Raw genomic sequence first — 24,117 nt, 5'->3', positions numbered from 1 at the left:
TTATTTAAATGAAAACGTACCATATTCCTGATTATGCAGATTCTGCGGGCTGTGCATTCTTTCCTCTTGACTGGGGCTTAAATCAGAGTTCACACACTGGTCAGCTGAAATCCATGTGGTGTCACTCATATCAAAATCATCGCTGCTCACCGAACTTTCATCCTGCAAGAGAAAATTCATTCATGACTACCAACATCTGGTGATTAAGCCCAGGTACATTTCACCGAATGTTGTCAGCGTGCAATGGCATAGTCAGGCGTACACGGTATATGCACAAGCGGACACTTTTTATCCCCTGGGGTGAAAAGCCAAGTGTTGTGAGTGTGGATTCACACACTACCCCTTAAAAATTCCTGCCAGCAGTAAACATTCTGGTTTTTAGAGCAACACAGCATTGGGACCTGCCATAAGCTGTTCATCAAGAGAATGGAGTGCCTCTGTGAAGTATTGAGGTGGGTGAGAGAAAAAGTGCCTCAGAGAGTGGGTTGAGATTTTAAGGAACAGTGTTTCTGTAAATTAGGTGTAGGGAACAGAATGTTTCTCTCCAGCTCATAGAAGCAGTGTCTCCATAAACTGGGAGCAGTATCTCTCTGAAAGGAACTCATCCAGATAGCTTTTGGGCAAGGTTGAATATGGATAAATCCAAAAGTCACTTAATTTTCCTATTTTAAAACTAAAAATCAATTAACTGAAGATAAGTGTTCTAAATTAAATGGAATGTAGCATTCTAAATTATAAATGGGCACAGAATGAAGAGGGAGAGGACAGCATATTTATAAACCATGTGCATTTGTATATTTGCTAACTACAGCTTTGTCTGTAAACACTCACCACTTTGACCTCAACATTTGAGAAAATAGATTTACATGCAAGTGTTTTACATTTTCTACAGTGTTTCAACAAGATTACTTCCAAACTACATCAAAACAACTTGCTGGCCTAAATAACTTAGTAGCCATTCACAATGCCTCCTTGCCTCTCACATATTGCTCGCCACATTAAAAAGTACTTTAATAATTCATGATTATGAGGTTAAAAGAGAACCTTCCTATGCAATATTGCTTAATCTTCATTCTTGAAGAAGTATGTTCTCAAGAGTAACATTAACATACAAATAGCACCATGCTACAGATTTTCATATTTCTCCGATGTCTTATGACCTGGGACATTTCAGATTACATTTCAAGAAATAAATATAATATAAACATTTTAAAAGTGTAATGTTTAAATTGCTGCAATTTCAATCACTCAATCAATCTTAAAGGTATCTTACAGCCTACAACATGGAGGATTCAATTGGTTTGCTTATTGCCATCATTGCTCCTTTTTCTATGTAAGTGATGACAGACATTAGTGTTCTGAAAGCCAGCCTCTCTAGAGACAGGTTAGAAAGACTTCAAGAATCTTCATATAAATTATGCATCCTTTCAGTTCGAGTGGTATTTATGCCCAGGTTGCTATGGCAATACAATGACTGTATATAAATGGAGACCACAAGCCCCATTTCCAGAGCAATGGCGTTCGTAACAGTTAAAAGTTAAGATATGCAAAAATCAAATCTTAAAGCTTTTCATTGCTAAGATGATAATGCAGCGATTAAGGTGCTCCGTTCACAACCATGCTTATGGATTTGCATTCTAAGGCTGTCTCCCTTCATTCTGTCAACCACAATTGTAATTTTTCCAGGTTTTGAACTTGGTGCTGAGAGCTCACCTGGACATAACAAAAAGGATCACATCAGGCTGAGGAAAGAATAACCAAGGGTAATATGTCTTGCTCTAAAATAAGCACAACATTTGGCTGAATGAATACAGGCAACGCATTGCGAAAAAGTTCATGATTCTTCTCTTCCACCAAGTTGAAGGCTGTACAAAGCCAAAAACTTCTAAACAGAAAAACGTGGAAACATATATAAGCAAAAAAATATATAAGCTCCATACCCACTCTTTGGTTCTTAATTTATTGTAATAAAATGGCCAATGTATTGCTGAATGGCATCCACTATACACTAAAACAAAGGTCCACTTCCAACCAGCTCCCACAGCTCAACACCTCTCCCCATCGATCAAAATCACTGGTGAGATCCTGGAAAACATGGACCATTTTCCATGTCTTGGGAGCCTCCCCTTGACAAAGGCAGACATAGATGACGAAATTCGTCATTGCCACCAAAGTGCCAGCTCAGTCTTTGGCCATCTGAGGAAAGGAGTGTTTGAGGATCATGATCTCAAACCTGAAACTAAGTCATGATTTACTGATCCCTGTATGCTTTGGAGACTTGTACAATCTACAGCAGGAACTTCAAGGTACTAGGAAAGTACCATCAGCAGTGCCTTCACAAGATCCTTCAAATCCAGTTGCATGAAAGGCACCTAATAGTATTGTCCTCTTCCAAGCCAACATGCCCAGGTACTAATCATTCAAAATCAGCTCTGCTGGGCAGAACATGTCGTTCGTATGCCTCACACCAAAGTCCCGAGGCGACCATTCTACTCCGAGCTCAGTTATGGCAATGAGGACAGTAGAAGCACTTTTTAGGGATGTCCTCAAAGCATCCCTGAAGAGATCAAACATCCTCTCCAACTCATGAGGGTATCTGGCCTATGACCAACCAAAGTGAAGAAAGTTTATTTGGGAAGGCTCTGAACACATTCAAGAGACTTCGTCAGGAGCACACAAAGGTGAAGTTGAGGTGCTAGAGAGAGTGCACAAACCTCCAACACCTCAACTGCCCAACTCTTCAAGTACAACCTGCCCGCGTCTGGCAGAATCTGCAGATCACACATTGGACTTATCAACCACCTCAACCTCATCAAATTTGTGTGGAAGCAAGCCATCCTGGATCCCGAGGGACTGCCTAAGATAATTAAACGCTGCAAGACCTGGGCCTATTACAACAATGTCCAAACTGCTGTCACATCCAATCATGTCATCAAGTTCCACATTGGCTTCAGTGAAATCCAGTAAACAAGGAAAGTTATATTTAAAATTTTTAAACAGGTAAAATTAAATTCCATTTTGGGGCAAGCAATAGAACATAAAGCAGAGAAAAAATAAAAAAAAAGCTAACTTTACCCATCCCTGTTGAAGCCACTCATATATGTTTATGCAGTTAAGTCACTTACTGAATATTTTTAGTACACTGAATACATTGTATTGAAAGACCTGACACAGTATGTCCTCAATTTCCTCACCCTGTCTATATTCTACAGAATTTCTCTAACAAAATACACTATGTGCTGGTTGCCAAGAATATGCTGTTAATATGCTTAGTCGACCTCAAAACATTATCCATAAGGAGCAAACTGTGCCCCTCGCAGATATACGTGCACACATGCACACATCCCAATTTATTAGGAATCATTAACAAGTCCATTCGCAGCTAGCAGTCACATTCTTCACAGCAAAATTGCCAGAGAAAACCCCTACACAGACTGTGTGGCAGGTTGCCACTAAAAGTACTGTACTTAACACTTTCACTAGGAATCAGTCCAATGCTTAGTATACAATTCCCATTAACATAACAGGAATTCTTGAAATGATTAGGATTGCATGAGTTATTGTACAGCTCAGTGATGTTCTGTAGCTTGTTTACGCAAGGTAATTCTAGTGGATAATTCAAACCAAAATGCAGCATACCACCACCCACCTTTTTGAGGGTTATCCTTGCATTTTTCCCCCTTATGGTCTCTCACATCATCTATGTCCTGTAACAGAAGAGCCGCATATGGCCTGCTTCCAAGCCTCCTCTATGCTAATCATGAGCTGGTTAATAAGAGGTGCATGACAGCATGCCCTAACACACACTTCTTTTGATATTTTCTCAAACCTTATTACAAAGCACATGGGCTCCACTTAGGATTTCCTTAAAACTGGAGAATGATTAGACATTCAGCGCAGAGGACAAATTAAAGCTAAAATAAAAGCAGAAAATATTCATCAGGTCAGGCGGCATCTATTGAGAGAGATTTTGGGTCGATGGTCTTTCATCAGAACTGGGCTAAGTTAGAGATGTAATAAGTTTTAAGCAAGTAAAAGGGGAAGGGTGAGTAAAGAGGAAAGGGAAGAAGGCCTGCAATAGGGTGGAAGGCAGGTAAGATTGAACAATAAAAGAAATGATGGTGCAAAGCCAAAGGGAATTGTAATGGTCCAAGTAAGGAAACAAAAACTAGGGGAAGTGTGAATGGCAAAGCCGTGAACAGCTGCTGTCTGTAAGAAAAAAAGGAGAAAAACAACAAAATCAAAGAAAAAGGAAACAAAGTGGGGCAGGGGTTATGATCTGAAATTGTCAGTGGGCAAAGGGTGATTGGTAAAGGATTAGAGGAATCATGAGGAAAACCTTCTTCACCCAGAGGGTGGTGGGTGCCTGGAATTCACTGCCTGGTTTGGTAGTGGAGGCAGAAACCCTCAACTAATTTAAAAGTTACCTGGATCTGCACCTGTAACCTGTAAGGCTACAGACCAGGTGCTGGAAAGTAGGAGTAAAACATTTTTTTAAATGTTTTCTTTTTCAGCCGGCATAGACACGATGGGCTGAATGGCCTCTTTCTGTGTCATAACTTTTCTATGGTTCTGTTCAAAGTTGGGAGACTGAGGTTGAAGGCCACAGAAGAAAGATCTGCAGAGGATTTGAGGTCAGTGACAGTGGTGGAAACATTGGCTTGATGGTTGGTGGTTGGGTCATGGTCCAGTGGGAAGCAGGAATAAGTGTCAGAGAGCTGGTGTTCGACCTGTGCTAGAGGTCAGTATGCCAAACAAAAACAGCGCCACACTTGACAGCAGGTTTGATGACAATGCTTGGGCTAAACATAATAGAATAGAGTGTTGCAAGTTCAGAGGGGGATAGGTTGGATCGAGTGAGGGGGGCAGAGAAATTGAGACAGTCAATGTCACTCTGGCAGTTCTCAATGAAAAGTTCAAGAGAGGTTAAGAGGCCAGAGGGAGGGAGCCAGGTGAAGGTGGGTAAGGGTAAAAGGGTCTGATGTTTGTGGGAGGTGGGGAAAGGCTCCCAGCCAAAGTGGATGTGGAGCTGAAGGCAACCGAAGAAGGGTTCAGTGTCAAGTTTGAAAATCATTGAGGTGGGGCATAAGGGAATAAAGCTGGGGCCAAGAATTAAAGCTTTATTGTGCACTTTACGATGTCATGTGTTGTTGCTCCAAGAAGCTATGGCATAATGCAACCAAACCATCCACCATTAATAACTATTATTTGGCAGTGAGAATATCACATTGAAAGATGACAATTTTTATGATTAATGTGACAATCAAAAGAACAAAAATAGTACTTTACAGTTTACATCTTTTCAATCTGTCAACAGTCAGTCAGGTTGCAGGTTCAAAGTCCACCCCAGAATCTGAGCATAAAACATAGACCAACACTTCAGTACAGTACAAAGGAAGTCCTGCTGGAGGTGTTATTCTTTGAACAAAATGTTAAGTTGAAGATCATCTGTTCAAGTGGACATGATAATCCCATGACACTATTAGAAGAACAGCAAAGAGTTCTCCTGGTATCCTAGCTGGCATTCTTCCTTACGCCAACACCACTCAAAAAAAGAACCGGTTATTTATTTCACTTTTGTGGGTTTTTGCTCTGTGCATTGACTCCCTCATTTGCTGACATAACAAGATTGTATTATTTTTAAGAGTAAACATTGTGTCAAGTGTTAGCCATGGCTCAGTTGCTACTATTCTCACCTCTGAGCCACAAGGTTGTGGATCTAAATCCCACTCGAGCACCTGAGCACAAAAATATAGGAGATACTCCAGTGCAGTTCTGAGGAAGTGCTGCATTATCAGAGGTGCCACTGTTTGAATAAGACATTAAACCAAGGCCCCATCTACCCACTCAGCTGGTCTTAAAAGGTGCAATGGCATTATTTCAAAGAAGAGTCATCTCTGGTGTCTTAGTCAATACTTAACCCTCAATCAACATCACGACAACAAATTATCTGGCCATTATCGCTTTGCTGTTTTGTGAAAACTTGCTGAAAATTGGCTGCCATTATTCCTACATTACAACAGTGTCCACACTGACTGTAAAACATTGGAGCATCATATTGTTATGAAACGTGCTATATAAATGCATGTCTTCCTTTTTCATTGGTTGCAAAGCACTTTGAGATGCTCTGAGGACATATGTACTAGTTCATTTTTTTCTGATTAACTCTAGTTAAACTTCCTCAGCAGCACTGAATTAGATGCAATATTTGATATAGCAACCACTCATCTCAAAAGACAATGGTATAAACAACAAGTAGTTCAGTTAGTTTGCCATTCTGCAACATCATGAGTGGCTGTAGTCTAATTTTTGAGTGACAGTCCTTGCCACAGATGCCATTCTTATGGTAGTATAGAAGATAATCTATAAATAAAAGACAAGCATGGATTTCACATATTAGACCATCGACTATTAACCTGATTAAAATAATTCTTCTACTGTAAAATGTAAGATGTGGACCAAAAAAAACTTGCATTCAGTTACAATGAAAAACAGACGCTGACTGATTAATGATAAATAGGTGATGACAAGACTGCATTGGTAGAGTGCATACGCTGTTTGAGTGATTTGTTTCCTAGTCTCAGTGCAAGTTAATAACATTTAAGTACAGCCTACTTAACACAAAAAAAATCTGATAACAGCAAGTTCAGTTTAAGGGCAAGTTCCATCCATTTTACTTCCTCCGTTCATTTCTATAGCACTGCAATAAAGTTGTGAAAAGCAAGCATTTCTACAGTTAACCTAATTTTCAGCTACTCGGTGTTCAAAGGTGTGCTTTTTGTTTCTAAGGCTGTATCATTTAATCATCTGTAGTGGTCCATGTTACCACAATAAAGACCTGAGTTTTAGTAGTTTATTCATAAGAGGCAAAAAAGACAACAAATTACCTTTTTGGTACTTACCCTGCTACTGCACACCTCTTTGTAACTTCCTCTTTTGTATTCTACAATTTTACAACTCAAGCTTTGTTCACTTAACTACTACATCTTTATGTTGCTCAATTGGTCTCTCCTATTTACTTTCAACCTGGTGAAGTCTTGTAATATTGGCCTTGGCCTTTCACATTGGTCTCCTAGCAAACAAACCTGGACTTTCCTTGGTAACACACCTAATAAAATTCAGAGTTAATACAAAAAAGGCAGATATTACAGCTAATTTATAAATCAATAAAGATCCATTTACAACGTGTTACCAAGTTCTGGGTCAATTAGTAACAGTGTCCTTCTGATTAGAAAGGCTTCGGTTCAGAAGCTGTTTTTCTTTATTATTATATTATTTCTGATGTAAAACTAGGTGCATAACTGCATTATCACATTCAAATAAGTGAAACTTAGAATCTTATGTTCATTGAATGTGAAATGTATTGAAATGTCCTGCGAGACATGACTGTACAACTGTATAAATGCAAGTTTCCTTTCTGCATCAAGGCTTGCAAAAATACACTCCCTCTCTGTATTCCATTACAAGTATTAACTACCTTCCTAAAAATCTCAATCCTTCTGAGAATATGGATAATAAAGCATTAATCCAATGTATTTTCAGAAGTTTTCTCTTTGCTGTTTAGAGCCATATCTTGGCTGTGTCTGAAAGTGAGACAAAGTATAGAACAAACAACAAACCTATCCTGTGACTGGTATTAACAGTCTGATTTTGGAGAAAAAAATATATAAATTGCTGGAAGAAGAAAAAAATCTATTTTTAAGTTGTCTGTATGAGACCAAATCCAAAGTTAGGGACTGCACTGAAACTAAGTCCAAAAAGCTATTTCAATACATTAAGTCCTTTTTTTAGTTTAATATGATGACTGTTTTCAGAAATGCAAACTCTTGGTCTTCTTATTTTTGATTTTTAAAAATCTAACATTTATGTTTTCAGTCTGCGTTCTAATTTATTTCCCTGAAACAAAATCCCTTTACCCGTTTCTCATTATCAAATCAGTCACACACTTCCCAAAAAAAATCATTCTCTACACTACAAATTACCATTGTAGCGCTTGCAAAACCACAAGTATAAATTACAGTAGCCTACTGTCTGGGTGGCCAGTATAAAAGTTGATGTACCATTATACAGCAAAATGTCATGCAGACAATATATTTAACAAAACCTCGCAATGGACCGGATTTGGAAAAGCTAGTGGACAAGGAATCAATCAATTTGCAAAAAGAATATTCAATTATGGATTGATGAGGCTGCAGCAGTTTGATCGATTTATACCGTTTTCTTTTGGTAAACGCAGTACAATCATTGGGGAAGACTAACTTTTGAAGGGAATTGGGGGATAATACCTAATAATGTCACCGGGACTCCTACAAACACCAGCCCTTACGCTGTGATAATGAAGGGCAAAAACGATTTAAATGCATTCACGGACTGTACTCTAAGTACAACGGATAAGAAGGGAAATGAAGACATAGAACGAAACGCTTATCGCTTCTTTATTTCGTTAATCAAACTATGAAGGATTTAACTGGCGCGGATCGAAACGGAATAAAATCCGTATTAAGGCATAGTCACAGGGTTTAAAACAAAAAGAAACACCCAAAAGAAACCAGGGGATAGTTTAAAAAAAAAACACATCATTTTTCCTAAATAAAAATCAGAATTTTTGTCAAGCGATCAGACTTCCTCGCGCGATCGCCACTGCAGACAAGAGTGCCATTTAATAAGTAAGCTTTTATTTCGGCCAAGCATGCGCTTCTTAGACAAAATGGATCAGGTCATTGCATTTTAAAGCCAAGTCTAGTCCAGGGCTCCCCCTCCCTCCCTCCCAACAACACTGGCAGATCCAAAGCTGCTCCCACTTACTCCACTTCTCCCAGAAGATCGCCCTGCGCCGGCACTCACCTAATGCGCCGCTGGCTGAGCTCTGAAAGGAGAGGAAAGGGAGGGAGGGAGGAGGGCGATCAGCGGCTCCCTGACGGTTTGAGGGGGCGTGAGGAGGTCCCGAGCGGAGGGGATCCTGGTGAAGGCAGAAAAAAAAAGGAGGTGGGTGGGGGGGGGGGAGAAGCCGGCGACAGACGGAGGCGAGCGAGCAGAGCCGAGCCGAGCCGAGCGGCACGGCAGCTGACAGATGGGGATGGAGACGGGCGTTGACGTCACGCACTCCGCCGTACGGCGCGGCTCATTTGGCAGCCAGCGGCCACCGTAGTGGGGAGTCTCCAGGCTTTCGGAGTGAGGGGGCAAAGGGGGCTCGCGCTTAGCAACCGGTGGGGGGAGGGGCGTCTGGTTGCCAGGGGCTGGCCGGGGAGAGGCAGGTGTGGTAAAGAGAGAAGACGGTCACCAGTAGTAACTAGGGAAAGAAAAGCCATTAAGCATCGCTGTCAGGTCAGAACCAATGGGTAAGATTCCACCTGATAATGATCAATGGGGAATTAAAACAAAATCATTTCACTTACTTGCATAAATGTACTGAAGAAGCAATGCTGGTGAAAGTTATTACTTGAATGTTTTCCTCGCAAAAAATACAACCAAATTCCCAGTTATTAATGTGCACAGATTGGATTAGCAAACAATTGAATTAATTTATGTAAACCAGGCAAACCCCAATCCATTTTCTAGTTATGTTCATAAATTAAAATGTAATATTAGTTGTATACTGTAAACCATTATTTATACGAAAGTATTGTTTAAACATAGGTAGAAGGGTAAAGTTTACAGAAGTAAAAGTTAGTAGTAGAACCTGACAAATGGTTAGATACTTGAAATTTCTTTTCAGTTTAAATTTGATGTTCTGCATGCACTGTATTCTACAGTAAAACAACAATCAGGCTTCCAGGCAGGAGTGTTTTCAACATATATAGAGTAGAGCATGAACTGAGCTCTAATTTTTACTTTTCTACAAGAGCCTTTCTACTTACATTCAAAATCCTATAATGGGGCAATGAAGAATTTGGTCGCAAGAAAAGAATAGATGATAATTCAAAAACAAACATGCAAAAACGTGTTTATATGAATATGCCCAGAATTGGACATACTGCTCCACTTAAAAGTATTTATTACAGGGAGACAATGGCATTGTTCTAATGTCACTGGACTCGTAATCCAGAGGACCAGGTGTTAATGATCTAGGGATATGGGTTCAAAACCCACCATGACAGCTGGTGGAGTTTAAATTCAATTAATAAATCTGGAATTGAAAGCTGACCATGTAACCAAATGGACCATGAAACTATTGTCGTAAAACCCATCTGGTTCGCTGTTGCCCTTTAGGAGAAAGAAATCTACCATCCTTACCTGCTCTACATGTGACTCTAGATCCATAACAATGTGGTTGACTCTTAAATGTCCTCTGAAATGACCTAGTAAGCCACTCAGTTCAAGGAGAATTAGAGATGGGTAACAAATGTTGGCCTTGCCAGTGATGCCCACATCCCATGCAAGAATTAAAAATAGCCCAGGATCCCTTATACCTTATTAACCACTTTGTTAACATGTCCTGCTACCTTCAGTGATTTGTGCACATAGACCCTCAAGTCCTTCTGCTCCTGCACCCCTTTAAAATTGTATCTTTTATTTCACATTATCTCTCCTCATCCTTCCTCCTAAAATGTATCAGTTCACAATTCTCTGCATTAAATTTAATTGGCCCATTTCACCAGCCTGTCATACCCTCTTGAAGTCTATAACTATTCTCACAGTTCATAATACTTCCAGTTTTGAGCCATCTGCAAATTTTGAAATTATACCCAGCACACCCAGTCTAGGTCATTAATATAGATCAAGGAAAGCAGTGGATCCTAGTAGCAGCCCCTGACGATCTCCACTGTATACCCTCCTCCAGTACAAATAACAACCATTCACCAGTATTCCGTTTCCAGTCACTCAGCAAACTTTGTATCCATGCTGCCACTGTCCCTTTTATTCCATGGGCTTTAACTTTTTGCTGACAATTAAGCCTGTTTTGTAGCACTTAATCAAATGCCTTTGGAAGTCAATATACACAAGATCAACTGCAAGCATTACCCTCACTCAGCAACCTCATCAAAAAATTCAATAAAGTTAGTTAAACAGTTTGCCTTTAAGAAATCATGCTGGATTTCCTTAATCAAGTGGCTGTTATGTTTGCCCTGGAATATCATTTCTAAAAGCTTTCCCACCACTGATGTTGAACTGGATGACCTGCAGTTATTGGGCATATTCCTTTTTGAACAACATTTGTAAATCTGCAGTCCTCTGACATCACCCCTTAATGGAAGGAGAATTGGAAGATTATGGCCAGTGCCTCTGCAATTTCCTCCCTTCCTTCCCTCAGTAACCTCCAAGGTCTACAAATTTTACTTAATTCCTAAATTAGATTAAGAACTATACTACTGTTGTGTCCTAAATGTAAAACTTTAATAAGATGTTGACTCATCAGCTGTCATTCAAACACAAAGCAAGTCAATTTTCAGACAGATATTTTGCACAAGCAACAATATCCACAACTGTGTTGTATCACACAGTATCACAGTACCTTTACAGTGCAGAAGGCCATTCAGCCAGTTGAGTCTGCACTGGCTCTCTGAAAGAACATTTCACCTAGTCCTACTCCCCTGCTTTATCCCCATAACCTTGCACATTCTCTCTTTTCAGGTAGCAATCCAAATTCCTTTTGAATACCTCGATCTAACCTACCTCCACCACCCTTTCAGGAAGTTTGTTTCAGACTCCAACCACCCTCTAGGTTAAAAAAAATGTCTTCACATCACATTTACTCCTTTTTCCAATTATTTTGAACCTGTGCCCTCTAGTTTTTGATGTTCTCTTGAATGGGAACAGTTTCTCACTATTTACCCTGTCCGTACCCCTCAGGACCTTGGATACCTCTACCAAGTCTCTTCTCAGCCTTCTTTTCTCGAGGGAAAACCATCCCAACCTCTCCAATCTATCCTCATAGCTACAGTTCTTCATACCGAGAATCATTCTTGTGAATCTCCTCTGTACACTTTCCAATGCCTTCACATCCTTCCTCTAGTATGGTGCCCAGAACTGAACGCAGTACTCCAATGAGGCCTAATTAGTGTCTTAGACAAGTTCAACATGACCTCCTTGCTCTTGTACTCAATGCCCCTATTAATGAAGCCTAAAATACTATATGCTTTATTAACTGCTCTCTCAACATGCCTTTATTTTATACTGTCTCACCATATATTTCCTGACAAAATGAATCACCTCACACTTCTCTGTATTGAACTTCATCTGCCACTTGTCTGCCCAATCGACCAACATGTCTATGTCCTTTTGAAGTTCAAGTCTATCCCCATCACAGTTGACAACATTTCCAATCTTCGTATCATCTGCAAATTTTGAAATCATGCTCTGCACACCACAGTCTAGGTCATTAATATGTATCAGGAAGAGCAAGAATCCCAACACTGACCCCTGAGGAACTCCACTACAAACCTCCCCTCAATCTGAAAAACAACCATTTATTACTACTCTCTGTTTCCTGTCACTCAGCCAATTTCTTACCCAAGTGCTACTTTCCCTTTTATTCCATGACCTAGTATTTTGCTCACAAGTCTTTTGTGTGGCACTGTATCAAATGCCTTTTAAAAATTCATAATCACCACATCAACAGCGTTTCCTTTATCAATCTTCTCTGTTACCTCCTCAAAAAACTCCAGCGAGTTAGTTAAACACGATTTTCCCTTGATGAATCCATGCTGGCTTTCCTTAATTATCCTGCACTTGTCTAAGTGACTATTGATTTTGTCCCAAACTATAGTTTCCAGACGTTTTCCTACCATTGCGGTCAAACTGACTGGCCTGTAGTTGCCAGCTTTATTCTTGCAACCCTTTTTGAACAAGGGTGTAACATTCATTGTTCCCCAGTCCCCTGGCACCTCCCCTGTGTCTAAGGAAGACTGGAAGATTATCACTAGTGCCTCTGCAATTTCCACTCTCAGTTCCATCAGTATCCTTGAATGCATCTCATCCGGTCCTGGTATCTTATTTATTTTAAGTAAAGATAGCCTTTCCAATACCATCTTCCTCTTGATTGCAAGTTCTTCTAGTGTACCAGTTACCTCCACTCTCACCTCAGCCTGAGTAGCAACTTCTTCCTTTGTAGAGACAGATGCAAAGCACTTGTTCAACGCCTCCACTATTTCTCCAGCCTCTACATGCAAGTCCCCTTTTTGTCCCCAATTGGCCCTACTCTTTCTTTTACCACTCTTTTATTATTTACATGCTTATAGAAGACCTTAGGATTCCCTTTTCTGTTCGCTGCCAGCCTCTTTTCACGCTGTCTCCTTGCTTTTCTTATTTGTTTCTTCATTTCCCCTCTAGCCCTTCTATATTCAGCCCGATTTTCCATTATATTTTCTACCTGACATCTGTGCTATGCGCACTTCTTCCTTTTCATCTTTACCTCTATCTCTCTCGTCATCCAAGGTGCGCTGGATTTATTTGTCCTACCTTTCCCCTTCAAGGGAATATACCTCGACATTGCCTGCAATACTTTTTCCTTGAAAGTGGCCCATTGTTCAGCCACCATCTTTGCTGCCAACATTTGATTCCAACTCACTCGACTCAGATGCATTCTCATCCCATCGAAGTTGGCTTTCCCCCAATTAATTATTCCTGCTCTGGATTGTTCTGTCCTTTTCCATGATTAACCTAAACCTAATGATACAATGGTCACTGTGCCCTAGAGGCTCTCCCACTGATATTTGATCCACTTGGGCCAACTCATTCCCCAGAACCAGGTCCAAAAGTACATGTCCTCTTGTTGGACTGGAAACATACTGCTGTCGAAAATTATCTTGAACACATTTTAGGACCTCTCGCCCCTCTTGTCCTTTTGTACTATTCCTATCCCAGTTTATATTTGGATAATTGAAGTCCCCCATTATGATTACTTATAACCCTTGCACCTCTCTGTAATTTCTTTGCAAATTTGTTTCTCCACATCCCTTCCACTAATTGGGGGTTTATATACTACACCAATCAATGTTATTGCACCTTTCCCATTCCTTACCTCTAGCCAGAAAGATTCTGTCCTTGATCCCTCTGGAACATCATCTCTCCCCAGTAATGTAATGCTATCTTTAACCAATATTGACACTTCCCTCCCCGTTTTCTTCCTTTCCTGTCTCTCCTAAACACCTTGTACCCAGGAATATTTAACGCCCAGTCCTGCCCTTCTTTGAGCCAGGTCTCTGTTATAGCAATAATATCATAATTCCATTTGTTAACCTGTGCCTGCAGTTCACCAATTTTACTAATCACACTCCATGCATTCACATACATGAACATTAGTCCTGATTTAGGCTCTTTCACTTTCCCACTTATTCTGACCCTATCTAATGTCTTACTGTTGCCTACTCTAATTCTGTCAAACTCTCCAAGTGTTCTATCTACCTTGATGCAACTCTCTGATATATCCTTTTTATCAGTTGATACTTCAATACTTCCCACTGCCAGTTTTTCTCCTCTGTGCTCCGAATTGCCCCCCAGGTTCCATCCCCCTGCCAATCTAGTTTAAACCCTCCCCAACAGCATTAGCAAACCTCTCCATGAGGACACTAGTCCCAGTCCTGTTAAGGTATAACCCATCCTTCTTGTACAGGTCCCACTTGTCCCAGAACCGTGCATCCATAATGATGTATATGTAGGAGCCCATCACAACTTACAAGGTATTTTGTAAACAATTGACGTATTTACTTCTTTTACTTACACTAAGACCAAATAATGTACATAGAATGTTTTAAAAATATGTTGTATCTATCATGTCCTAAAGATGTCTAAAACACTTTGTTTTTGAAATGAAGACATTGTTGTTGCATTAACTGATGCACCAGCCATTGTGCATAGAACAAGGTTCCACAAACAGTAAATGAATGTGAATAAATAGGCCTTGAAATCATGTTAAGAACATAAGAAATAGGAACAGGAATAAGCCATGTGGCACCTCAAGCCTGCTCCACCATGCAATAGGCTCACAACTGATAGTCAACATCAACTACGCTTTCTCTCTTGATCCCCATATCTCTTTTTTTATTCATTCATAAGATGTGGGTGTTGTTGGCAATGCCAGCATTTATTGTCCTTCCCTAATTGCCCCTAACAAGCTGGTGGTGAGCCCCCTTCTTGAGCTTCTGCAGTCCATTTGGTGTATGTACACCTACAGTGCTGTTAGAGAGGGTGTTCCAGAATTTTGACGCAGTGACAGTGAAGAAGCAGTGAGATATTTCCAAGTCAGGATGGTGTATGACTTGGAGGAGAACTTGTAGTCAGTGGTGTTCCCATGTGTCTGTTGTCTTGATCTTCCACGTAGTAGAGTTTACGGGTCTGGAAGGTGCATTTTAGAAGCCTTGGTGAATTTCTGCAGTGGATCCTGTAGATAGTATACAATGCAACCACGGTGCGCCTGTGGTGGAGGAGTGAATGTCTAAGGTGGTGGATGGGGTGCCAGTCAAGTGTGCGGCTTTATCCCGGACAGTGTTGAGCTACTTGAATGTTGTTCGAGTGCTCTCATACAGGCAAGCAGAGAGTATTCCGTCACACTCCTGATTTGTATCTTGTAGGTAATAGAAAGGCTTTAGGGAGTCAGGAGGTGAGATAATTGCCGCAGAATTTCCAACCTCTGTAGTCACAACTGGACCACCCACATAAATGCTAAGTTTCTGCTCAATGGTGTTCCCCAGGATGTTGATAGTGGAGAATTCAGCAATGCTAATGCTGCTGAACGTTAAGGGGAGATGGTTAGGTTCTCTCTTGTTGGAAATGCTCATTGCCTTACACTTGTGTGGTGCAAAGTTGTTGTGCCACTTAACAGCCCAAGCCTGAATGTTGTCCAGGTCTTGCTGCATGCAGGCATGGACTGCTTCACTATCTGAGGAGTTGTGAATGGAACTGAACACTGCACATTCATCAACCTACATCCCCATTTCTGCCCTTGTGATGGAAAGAAGGTCACTGATAAAGCAGCTGAAGATGGTTTGGCCTAGGACACTGCTTTGGGCAACTCCTGAGAAATGTCCTAGGGCTCAGGTGATTGGCGCCCAACAACTACAACCATCTTCCTTTGTGCTAGGTATGACTCCAGCCAGTGGAGAGTTTTCTCCCCGATTCCCAATTTTACTCAGATACCTTGATGCCATACTCCATTGAATGCTACCTTGATATCAGTGGCAGCCACTTTCAAGTCACCTGAATCCCTTAATTTCCTACATCCTTCTGTGTCTGCTCCTGGAAAAACACTCCAATTCATTTGCAACTGCACTTTCAAAGTCCCAGCTAGCCTTTTTATCTTTAGCCTTTGGCTCTCTGTTCACCACAGCATTTCTACAGCAACCGATCTGCTCAACCACACCCTCACCTCCACCTTTGATGCATTCGTCTCCATTAAAGCTATCACTCTCACCCTGGCCGTTCTCCCTGGTCAAGCCCTCATATCCGCTTCCTTAAGTGCAAGAGATGCAGACCCAAATGAATATGGCGGACAGTCACCATTGACCATCGGATATAGCTGAACACAAAGCACTATCCGATCTTGCTCTTATCTGCTAAAATTGCTCACTATTCCAGGATTGTCCTGAAATGCAACAGTAATGCCTGGCTTCTTCTCTCAACTATAAATTGTCTTCTTAAGCCTCTTTACCCTGTCTCCTGCTCATTTCCAACAACCTGTGCAAAAAGCCCATGAATTCCTTTGTCATTAAGATTGACACCATCTGATCAGTTGCCTCTGCCATTTCCCTCCCTTCCTCTAGCCCGCCGGACCAAATTTCCTTGAAAGCTCCCACCTGTCCTAGCCCTGAACTTGTATCACTATCTAATCTCTCTCCTATCTCTTTTCATGCCCTCTCCGAGCAAATCTTGTCCATGCACCCAACCTCTTGCTCTCTCGATCCTCTTCCCTTTAAGCTACTGACCACTCAACTTTCCTTCCTGGTTCCCTTGTTAGCCGATATTGTTAATGGTTATCTCTCCTCAGGTACCATCCCCATCTCCTTCAAATTGGTTGTCATTACCCCTCTTAAAAAATATATCCTTGACCCCTCCATCCTGGCAAACTACTGCCCCATCTCCAACCTCCCTTTCCTATGTAAAATCTTTGAATGTGTTCCCAACTCTCAAATTCATGTTCATCTTTCCTGGAATTCAGTGTTTGAATCCCATCAATCATGTTTCTCCCTGCCACAGTATCAAAGCAGCTCTTATCCAAGTCACAAATGACTTCCACATTGTAGTATATTGTAAGAGCTGATCATAGTGTGGCACTGCCCACTCAGTTGAGAGTTGTGAACAAAGGCTGTGTGACAACATGGCCATTTAAGTAAAGGCTCCATGTGAGTTATTTCCAGTCCAAATCATCACAGAAAGATGGCAACAAAGGTGGGATTCAAAACCACACATGCAAAGCGAACAAAGTCCTAGATCGACTTCAAGTGTATGGTATCAAAGCAAAAGAAACACAATTGTTACTTCATGGTGTCAAGTGTAATATACCTGGGTTACCAAATGGTGAAGCCATCTACCTAACCCAGGAGAAGTTCGAAGGTTGAGGGGATTTTGAAGGCAAAGAGACCAGAGAACAAAGAAGAGCTTAGAACATTCATTGGGATTGTCGTGTATTATTCTAAGTTCATCCCTGACTTAACTAACATATTTTCCCCATTGAATCAACTGCTTAAAGATGGATTCATCTGGAAGTGCACTGTAGAGTGCCAGAGGCAAATGAAGAAGTGAAGAAATTATTGACTAGCGATGCTGTTCCAAGTGACTACTGGTTTTAGCATGGAATGCCTCACTGCAAGAGTTAGCATACACTTCACATTCATTTACAAAGCAAAAACAGAATTACCTGGAAAAACTCAGCAGGTCTGGCAGCATCGGTGGAGAAGAAAAGAGTCAACGTTTCGAGTCCACATGACCCTTCAACAGACTCTTTTCTTCTCCACCGATGCTGCCAGACCTGCTGAGTTTTTCCAGGTAATTCTGTTTTTGTTTTGGATTTCCAGCATCCGCAGTAGTTTTTTGTTTTTATTCATTTACAAAGCCTGAGTAAAATTACTCACAAGTTGGGAAAGGGCCATTAGCCATCATATATGATGTTACAAAGTTCCACAAACACCTGTACAGTAGGACACTCAGCTCGTTAACTGACCACCTAGCCCTTAACATCATATTTGGTTCAAGAAAGTTGGTACCATCTCTAGCGGCAGCACAGCTACAGAGTTAGGTATTGATTTTGATGACCCATCAGTACGATATTAAATATCATAAGTCACCAGATCATGCTAATGTGGACATTCTTTTGAGATTTCCAATGAAGAATGAATCATTCCGCCATTGTGTTAGTTGTGAATTACTTTACATACACAAATGACATGCCAATGTCTGCCAGAGAAATTAGAGAAGAAACTCACAGGGATGTAGTGCTCAGCAAAGTGTTCAATTATGTCATAAATTGATGGCCTGAACAGTGTGACAATGAGAAATGACAGGAGTCTTTCACAAGTAGAAATGAACTGAATGTTGATCAAGGCTGTCTCTTTTGGGGTTTAAGAGTCATTATTCCTCCAAGGCTTAGACAAGAGATTGTTAGAGGAACTACATCAAGACCACACAGGGATAGTCCATATGAAAGCAGTAACAAGAAGCTATTTTTGATATCCAAAGGATATCAGAGATATTGAAGATTAGTGAAAAGTTGTGGAATGTGTCTCAGAATGAGAAATGATCCACCCAAAGTTCCCTACATTCTATGCTCAAACATAAGAAAATCATGGGAATGAGTACATGTCAATTTCTTTAAAGTGGAAGAGAAAGAGTACCTTGTTTTGGCTGATAACTGTAGCAATTGGATAAATGTTGAATTTATACCACAAGTGCCAAAACTATTGAGGTTTTGAGAAGTTGGTTTGCCAGAGGTGTTGATGTCAGACAATGACTCACAGTTTACGTCAGAAGAGTTTGAAATATTTCTGAGTAAAAATGCAATCAAACACACTCCGTTACCACTATATCACCTTGCATAAATAGTGCTGTAAAAAGAAGTGTACAGATTGTGAAGAGGTCTTTGCAAATGTATTTGCTTTGTGCTAAGCGAGGCAGTGATTCCCATGTTTCCCTTCGACAAAGGCTTGATAATTTTCTGTTTTCTTGCAGAATACCCCACATACAACTGGTTGCACACTTATGAGTTATTGGTCAAACACGCTCCAAGGGCTAAGGTTTAGTTTGCTTAAGCCTGAAGTCAATAGCAAATTAAGAGAAAAGCAAGACAAAGTGAAGATTAGTCATGATACACAAGGCATGGAACTTAAAGATAGCTCAGTGCTAGTTAGAAAGTCATTGTGAAAAATGGATGAGATGACAAGGAAAAGTATGTGATTGGAGTTGTTGTAGAGAGACTAGGTGCATTCATGTATCTAGTGAAGATTGGAGGAAGACTCTGTCAGTGTCATGTAGATAATTTGTTTGAAAGAGAAAAAATCAGACAAAAGGAGAGCAGGATAACCCTCCTATAGTTTTCCTACAGTCCAAAGTGAAAGTCACAAAGAAAGTGAAAGTTTGCCAGTATCACAGAATCCCCCAGTGCAGCAAAGTAAGCAAAGTAGATCTGGCCTCTTCTCTTTCCCAAGTTTTTAGATTTCTGCCTGTAGGCCTCTGGCACCAACTCATAAACATTGAGTCTTTATTTCCTAGTAAGCACATGAGTGTTCTGCTCAAAGAGATGAAGACACCTCTAGAGCTTCCCCTGCCAAAACACTTTGTAGAAGCACAGAGCACTGTTCTTTCAGCCAATTCAGATTTGTGGCAATCTTCTTGAAGGACACAAAGTGCATCTTCACTCCCTCCTCACTAAATTTGGATACTATTCGAGAATTCTTCACCATATCAAAATTAAGAGAAGTTCTCTTTGAGTCAGCCTCACATCTCATCAACTCAGTTCGTGTAATCGGAACTCATGTTTCATTTTGAATTTTTTCATCTTTCTATCTCTTTCCTCTCTTTCCCTATCGCTTTCCTCGCTTGTTAATATCTCTCTTTCTAAGTCAGTCTTTCTTAGTTCTATTTATTTTTCAATTCTCGCCAGTTGTACTCAATCACTAATGGAACTGGTCCTACCTTCCTCGAGCTCCAGGTGCCTATAGCTAATTCTACAAGGACCCTGTCCCTCTTAGCCCCTGATTTTATGTTAATTTCTAGGTGCTATGCTAGAGCTTGTAAATCATCTTTTTGCAACTTTATCAAGTCTGAGAATCTGATCCTCTCTTCACTGGAGTCTCAAAGGTACTCATGTTGATTTCCCAATACAATATAGCAAAAGCAAACATGAAATATTGTTTGTTTAAATGCAGCAAAGTTCCAATGAACCCATTTCAGTCTCTGGTTTCATATCCCAGATTCAAGCCCCCATGGGGGAACCATAAACCAAAATAGCCGAATTTACAGAATAATCCCCAAATGCAGAAATTACCAACAAGATTCCACTCTTTGTAGTTTTTACTTAGTACAAATTGTAACCAATGCAAATTAAACATGAATCAACAGGCAAATGATAATTTTCAAATAAAAAGGTAAATTTCACTTTAAATAGTCAACACAACAAGGATACGTCTTACACTGCCACGAACACCAGGATCACTCCCGCACAAATGTGGCACTACGCAGCTGCACAGTTCCACATTATACTGTTCTTTATTCATGCAGGGTAGGTCAAGAGTCCCATCCAACAACAGCTTTCACCTTTGAGTTTCACAGGTACGATTATCATCAGCAAGGCACACTTCTGTGAACCTTCTCTCCCTCAGGTCACGATGGTGTAGCTTTCCAGAGTTCCTTTTCAACTGACCAACCAATAACACTGTGGTTCACAGTTTGGCCACTTCTTGGAAGACACCCAGCTCTTTAACCTCTCAGAGCTATTCACACAGCTTTCCAAGTTTTAGACTTTTTTGATAACCAACTCACACAATACCTCCAAGAGTTCCTGTCTCCTTTTCTGCCAAATAGAAAAACAGGTCTCTTCCTGAGACTGATTTGCTTCTTCTCCTCACAAGAATTCTGTGTTCCTCTTTCTGTCTCTGCCTGCTTTCTTTTTCTGTCTGATCTGTGCACTGATTGTCTTGAGCTTCCAGCCCCTCTGCTCATAGCGCTCCTTTGCGTATGCAGCTGCTCTTTGTGTTTGCTTTCATATGTTAACTTTCTGTTGGTGCTGCTTCCAGATTAATGGTCACAAGGCCCAGTTTATCTTATTATCCAAGAAAATTACAATTGATCCCTTTACAATTGATGCAAACTCTGAAAAGTACTTTTTAAACATTCTTAAAAACAATTACAGATTCCACGGGCATTTTAAAGAAATTACAAATTTTCCTTACTGTACTGCTTCTGGGTCATCAAAAGATACATATATGTAAATAAAAACAAAAGGTGCTGGAAATACTCAGCAGGTCAGGCAGAATCTGTGGAGAGAAACAGAGCTAACATTTCAGGTTGATGAACTTCCATCAGGACTGAAGAAAGATAGAAATGTAAGCGTTTTTAAGCTAGTAGAAGGGGACGGGGGCAGCAAGAACAAAAGGGTGTGTGATAGTTAATCACTCCTGCCCTTCAGCCAAACAAAAAACTTCATGACACAACAGCCAAAGTGAGTAATAATGAGTATAGTAAAGAAACAAAGGTTGTGTCCAGATCAGGCACGAATGGCTATATAGCAGCCATCTGAATGCAACATGCAGCAAAAAGACAACAAAAAAACACATAGAACAAGATGGAGTCAGAGGTTATGATTTAAAGTTGTTGAACTCAATATTGAGTCCAGGTGGCTGTAGAATGCTGAGACGAAAGAGGAGGCGCTGTTCCTCAAACTTGCATTGAGCTTCATTGGAACACTGTGTGCATTGTACATTTTAATAAGTTAGCTTGATAAAGTGGGGGCAGTTAGCTCGGTTAGCTAGACAGTTAGCTTGTGGGTCAGATTAATGCAAACAGCATGGGGTCGATCCCATGTGAGGTAGACTTGGGTAAAAGCAAAAAACTGCGGATGCTGGAAATCCAAAACAAAAACAGAAACAGAAATAACTGGAAAAACTCAGCAGGTCTGGCAGCATCGGTGGAGGAGAGCACAGTTGACGTTTCGAGTCCTCATGACCCTTCAACAGAACTTGGGGTCTGCCTCCTCCACCTAACCATATTAAATCACACTGCTTTGCCATAGCTCAGTAAATAATTGCCAAGGACCGACCTTCAGGCAGAGAACTCAAGAAGAAAATGCTTGATAAGATAAAAAGAAAATTTTGCGGTATTGAGAGGTAATCATTGTTTTTTTTAAAGTGGGGTGGGAGTTTAGTATATTGTAAGAACTGATCATGTTGTGATACTGCCCTGTTTTGGGAGTTGTGTTTAAAGAGTGTGTGACAACATGACTGATTAAGTAGAATCACTGTGTGAGTTATTTCCGGTCCATTGCACCATACAAGTTACTGTGACAAAGCTAATCTTGCCCCCATTGTCCTTCTTGACCTGTCTGAAGCTTTTGACATGGTTTCTTACACCATCCTCCTCCAATGCTTCTCCACTGCTGTCCAGCTGGGTAAACCTGCTCTCGCCTGGTTCTATTTCTATCTATCTAATCAAAATCAAGGAATCACTTGCAATGGCTTCTCTTCTCACCCCACACAATTACCTCTGGAGTCCCCAAGTATCTAGGACCTCTCCTATTTCTCATCAACATGCTGAGCTCAGTGACATCATCTGAAAACAAAGTGTCAGTTTCTACATGTACTCTAACAACAACACCCAATGTTACCTCACCACAGCCTCTCAATCCCTCCATTATCTCTAAATTGTCAGACTATTTGACAACCAGTGTTGGATGAGCAGAAATTTCCACCAAGTAAATATTGGGAAGAACGAAGCCATCATCTTTGGTCCCTGTGTCAAACTCTGCTGCCTAGCTACCTTTTTCCTTGGCAACTGTCTAAGGCTGACCCAGACTGTATGCAACCTTGGTGTTATATCTGATTCTGAGATGAGCTTCCAAACACATATCTGGGCCATCACTACGACCACCTATTTCCAGTTTGGTAACATTGCCTGACTCCCTTCCTACCACAACTCATCTGCTGCTGAAACCGTCATCCTTGCCTGTTACTGTAGGTTTGAATATTCTAAAGCACTCCTGGCCGGCCTCCCATCCACTACCCTATGTGAGATCATCCAAAACTCCTTTTTATTCTTTCAGAAGATGTGGGCATTGCTGGCTAGGCCAGCATTTATTGCCCATCCCTAACTGCCCTTGAGAAGATGCTGGTGATCCGCCTGCTTGAACTCTGTAGTCCATGTGGTGCAAGTACACCTACAGTGCAGTTAGGAGTTCCAGGATTTTGACCCAGCGACACTGAAGGAATGCCGATATAGTTCCAAATCAAGATGGTGCGTGGCTTGGAAGGGAACTTGCAGGTGGTGGTGGTCCCTTGCATCTGCCGTCCTTGTCCTTCTTGTTGCCTATATTCTAACTCAAACCAAATCCTGTTCAGCCATCATCGCTGTGTTGCTGACCGACATTATCTCCCAGAGTTAAGCAACAACTTGATCTTAAAAATCTCATCCTTATTTTCAAATCTGTGCCTCCATGCCCTTGCCCCTCCCTACCTCTGTAATTCCTCCAGGCCCACAACCCTTCAATTTTTAAAAATTCATTCATGGAATGTGGGCATCAGTGGCTAGGCCAGCATTTATTGCCCATTCCTAATTGCCCTTGAGAAGGTGGTGGTGAGCTGCCTTCTTGAACCGCTGCAGTCCATGGGGTGTAGGTACACCCACAGTGTTGTTAGGGAGTTCCAGGGTTTTGACCCAGTGACAGTGAAGGAATGGTGATATATTTCCAAGTCAGAATGGTGAGTGGCTTGGAGGGGAACTTGCAGGTGGTGGTGTTCCATGTGTCTGCTGCCCTTGTCCTTCTAGATGACAGCGATCATGGGTTTGGAGGGTGCTGTGTAAGGAACCTTGGTGAGTTCCTGCAGTGCATCTTGTAGATGGTACACACTGCTGACATTTTGTGTTGGTGGTGGAGGGAATGAATTTTTGTGGATGGAGTGCCAATCAAACTGGTTGCATTGTCCTGGATGATGTCAAATTTCTTGCCTGTTGTTGGAGTTGCACTCATCTAGGCAAGTG

At 41.0% G+C, this 24,117-nt stretch overlaps 1 protein-coding gene across 1 annotated transcript in view; it reads right to left on the bottom strand.

The window, feature by feature from the left end:
* Positions 1–24,117, bottom strand: part of LOC144689126 (nucleolar protein 4-like) — an 88,144-nt gene continuing 64,027 nt past the window's right edge. The window contains exon 5 of the mRNA XM_078556265.1: positions 1–162. Within this exon, the coding sequence (XP_078412391.1) occupies positions 1–162 (162 nt within the window). The remainder of the gene's footprint in view (positions 163–24,117) is intronic.

Source organism: Cetorhinus maximus, chromosome 13 (genome assembly GCF_964194155.1).
Source record: "Cetorhinus maximus chromosome 13, sCetMax3.hap1.1, whole genome shotgun sequence".
Classification (NCBI taxonomy): domain Eukaryota; kingdom Metazoa; phylum Chordata; class Chondrichthyes; order Lamniformes; family Cetorhinidae; genus Cetorhinus; species Cetorhinus maximus.
This window is presented reverse-complemented; position numbering and strand designations above follow the sequence as displayed.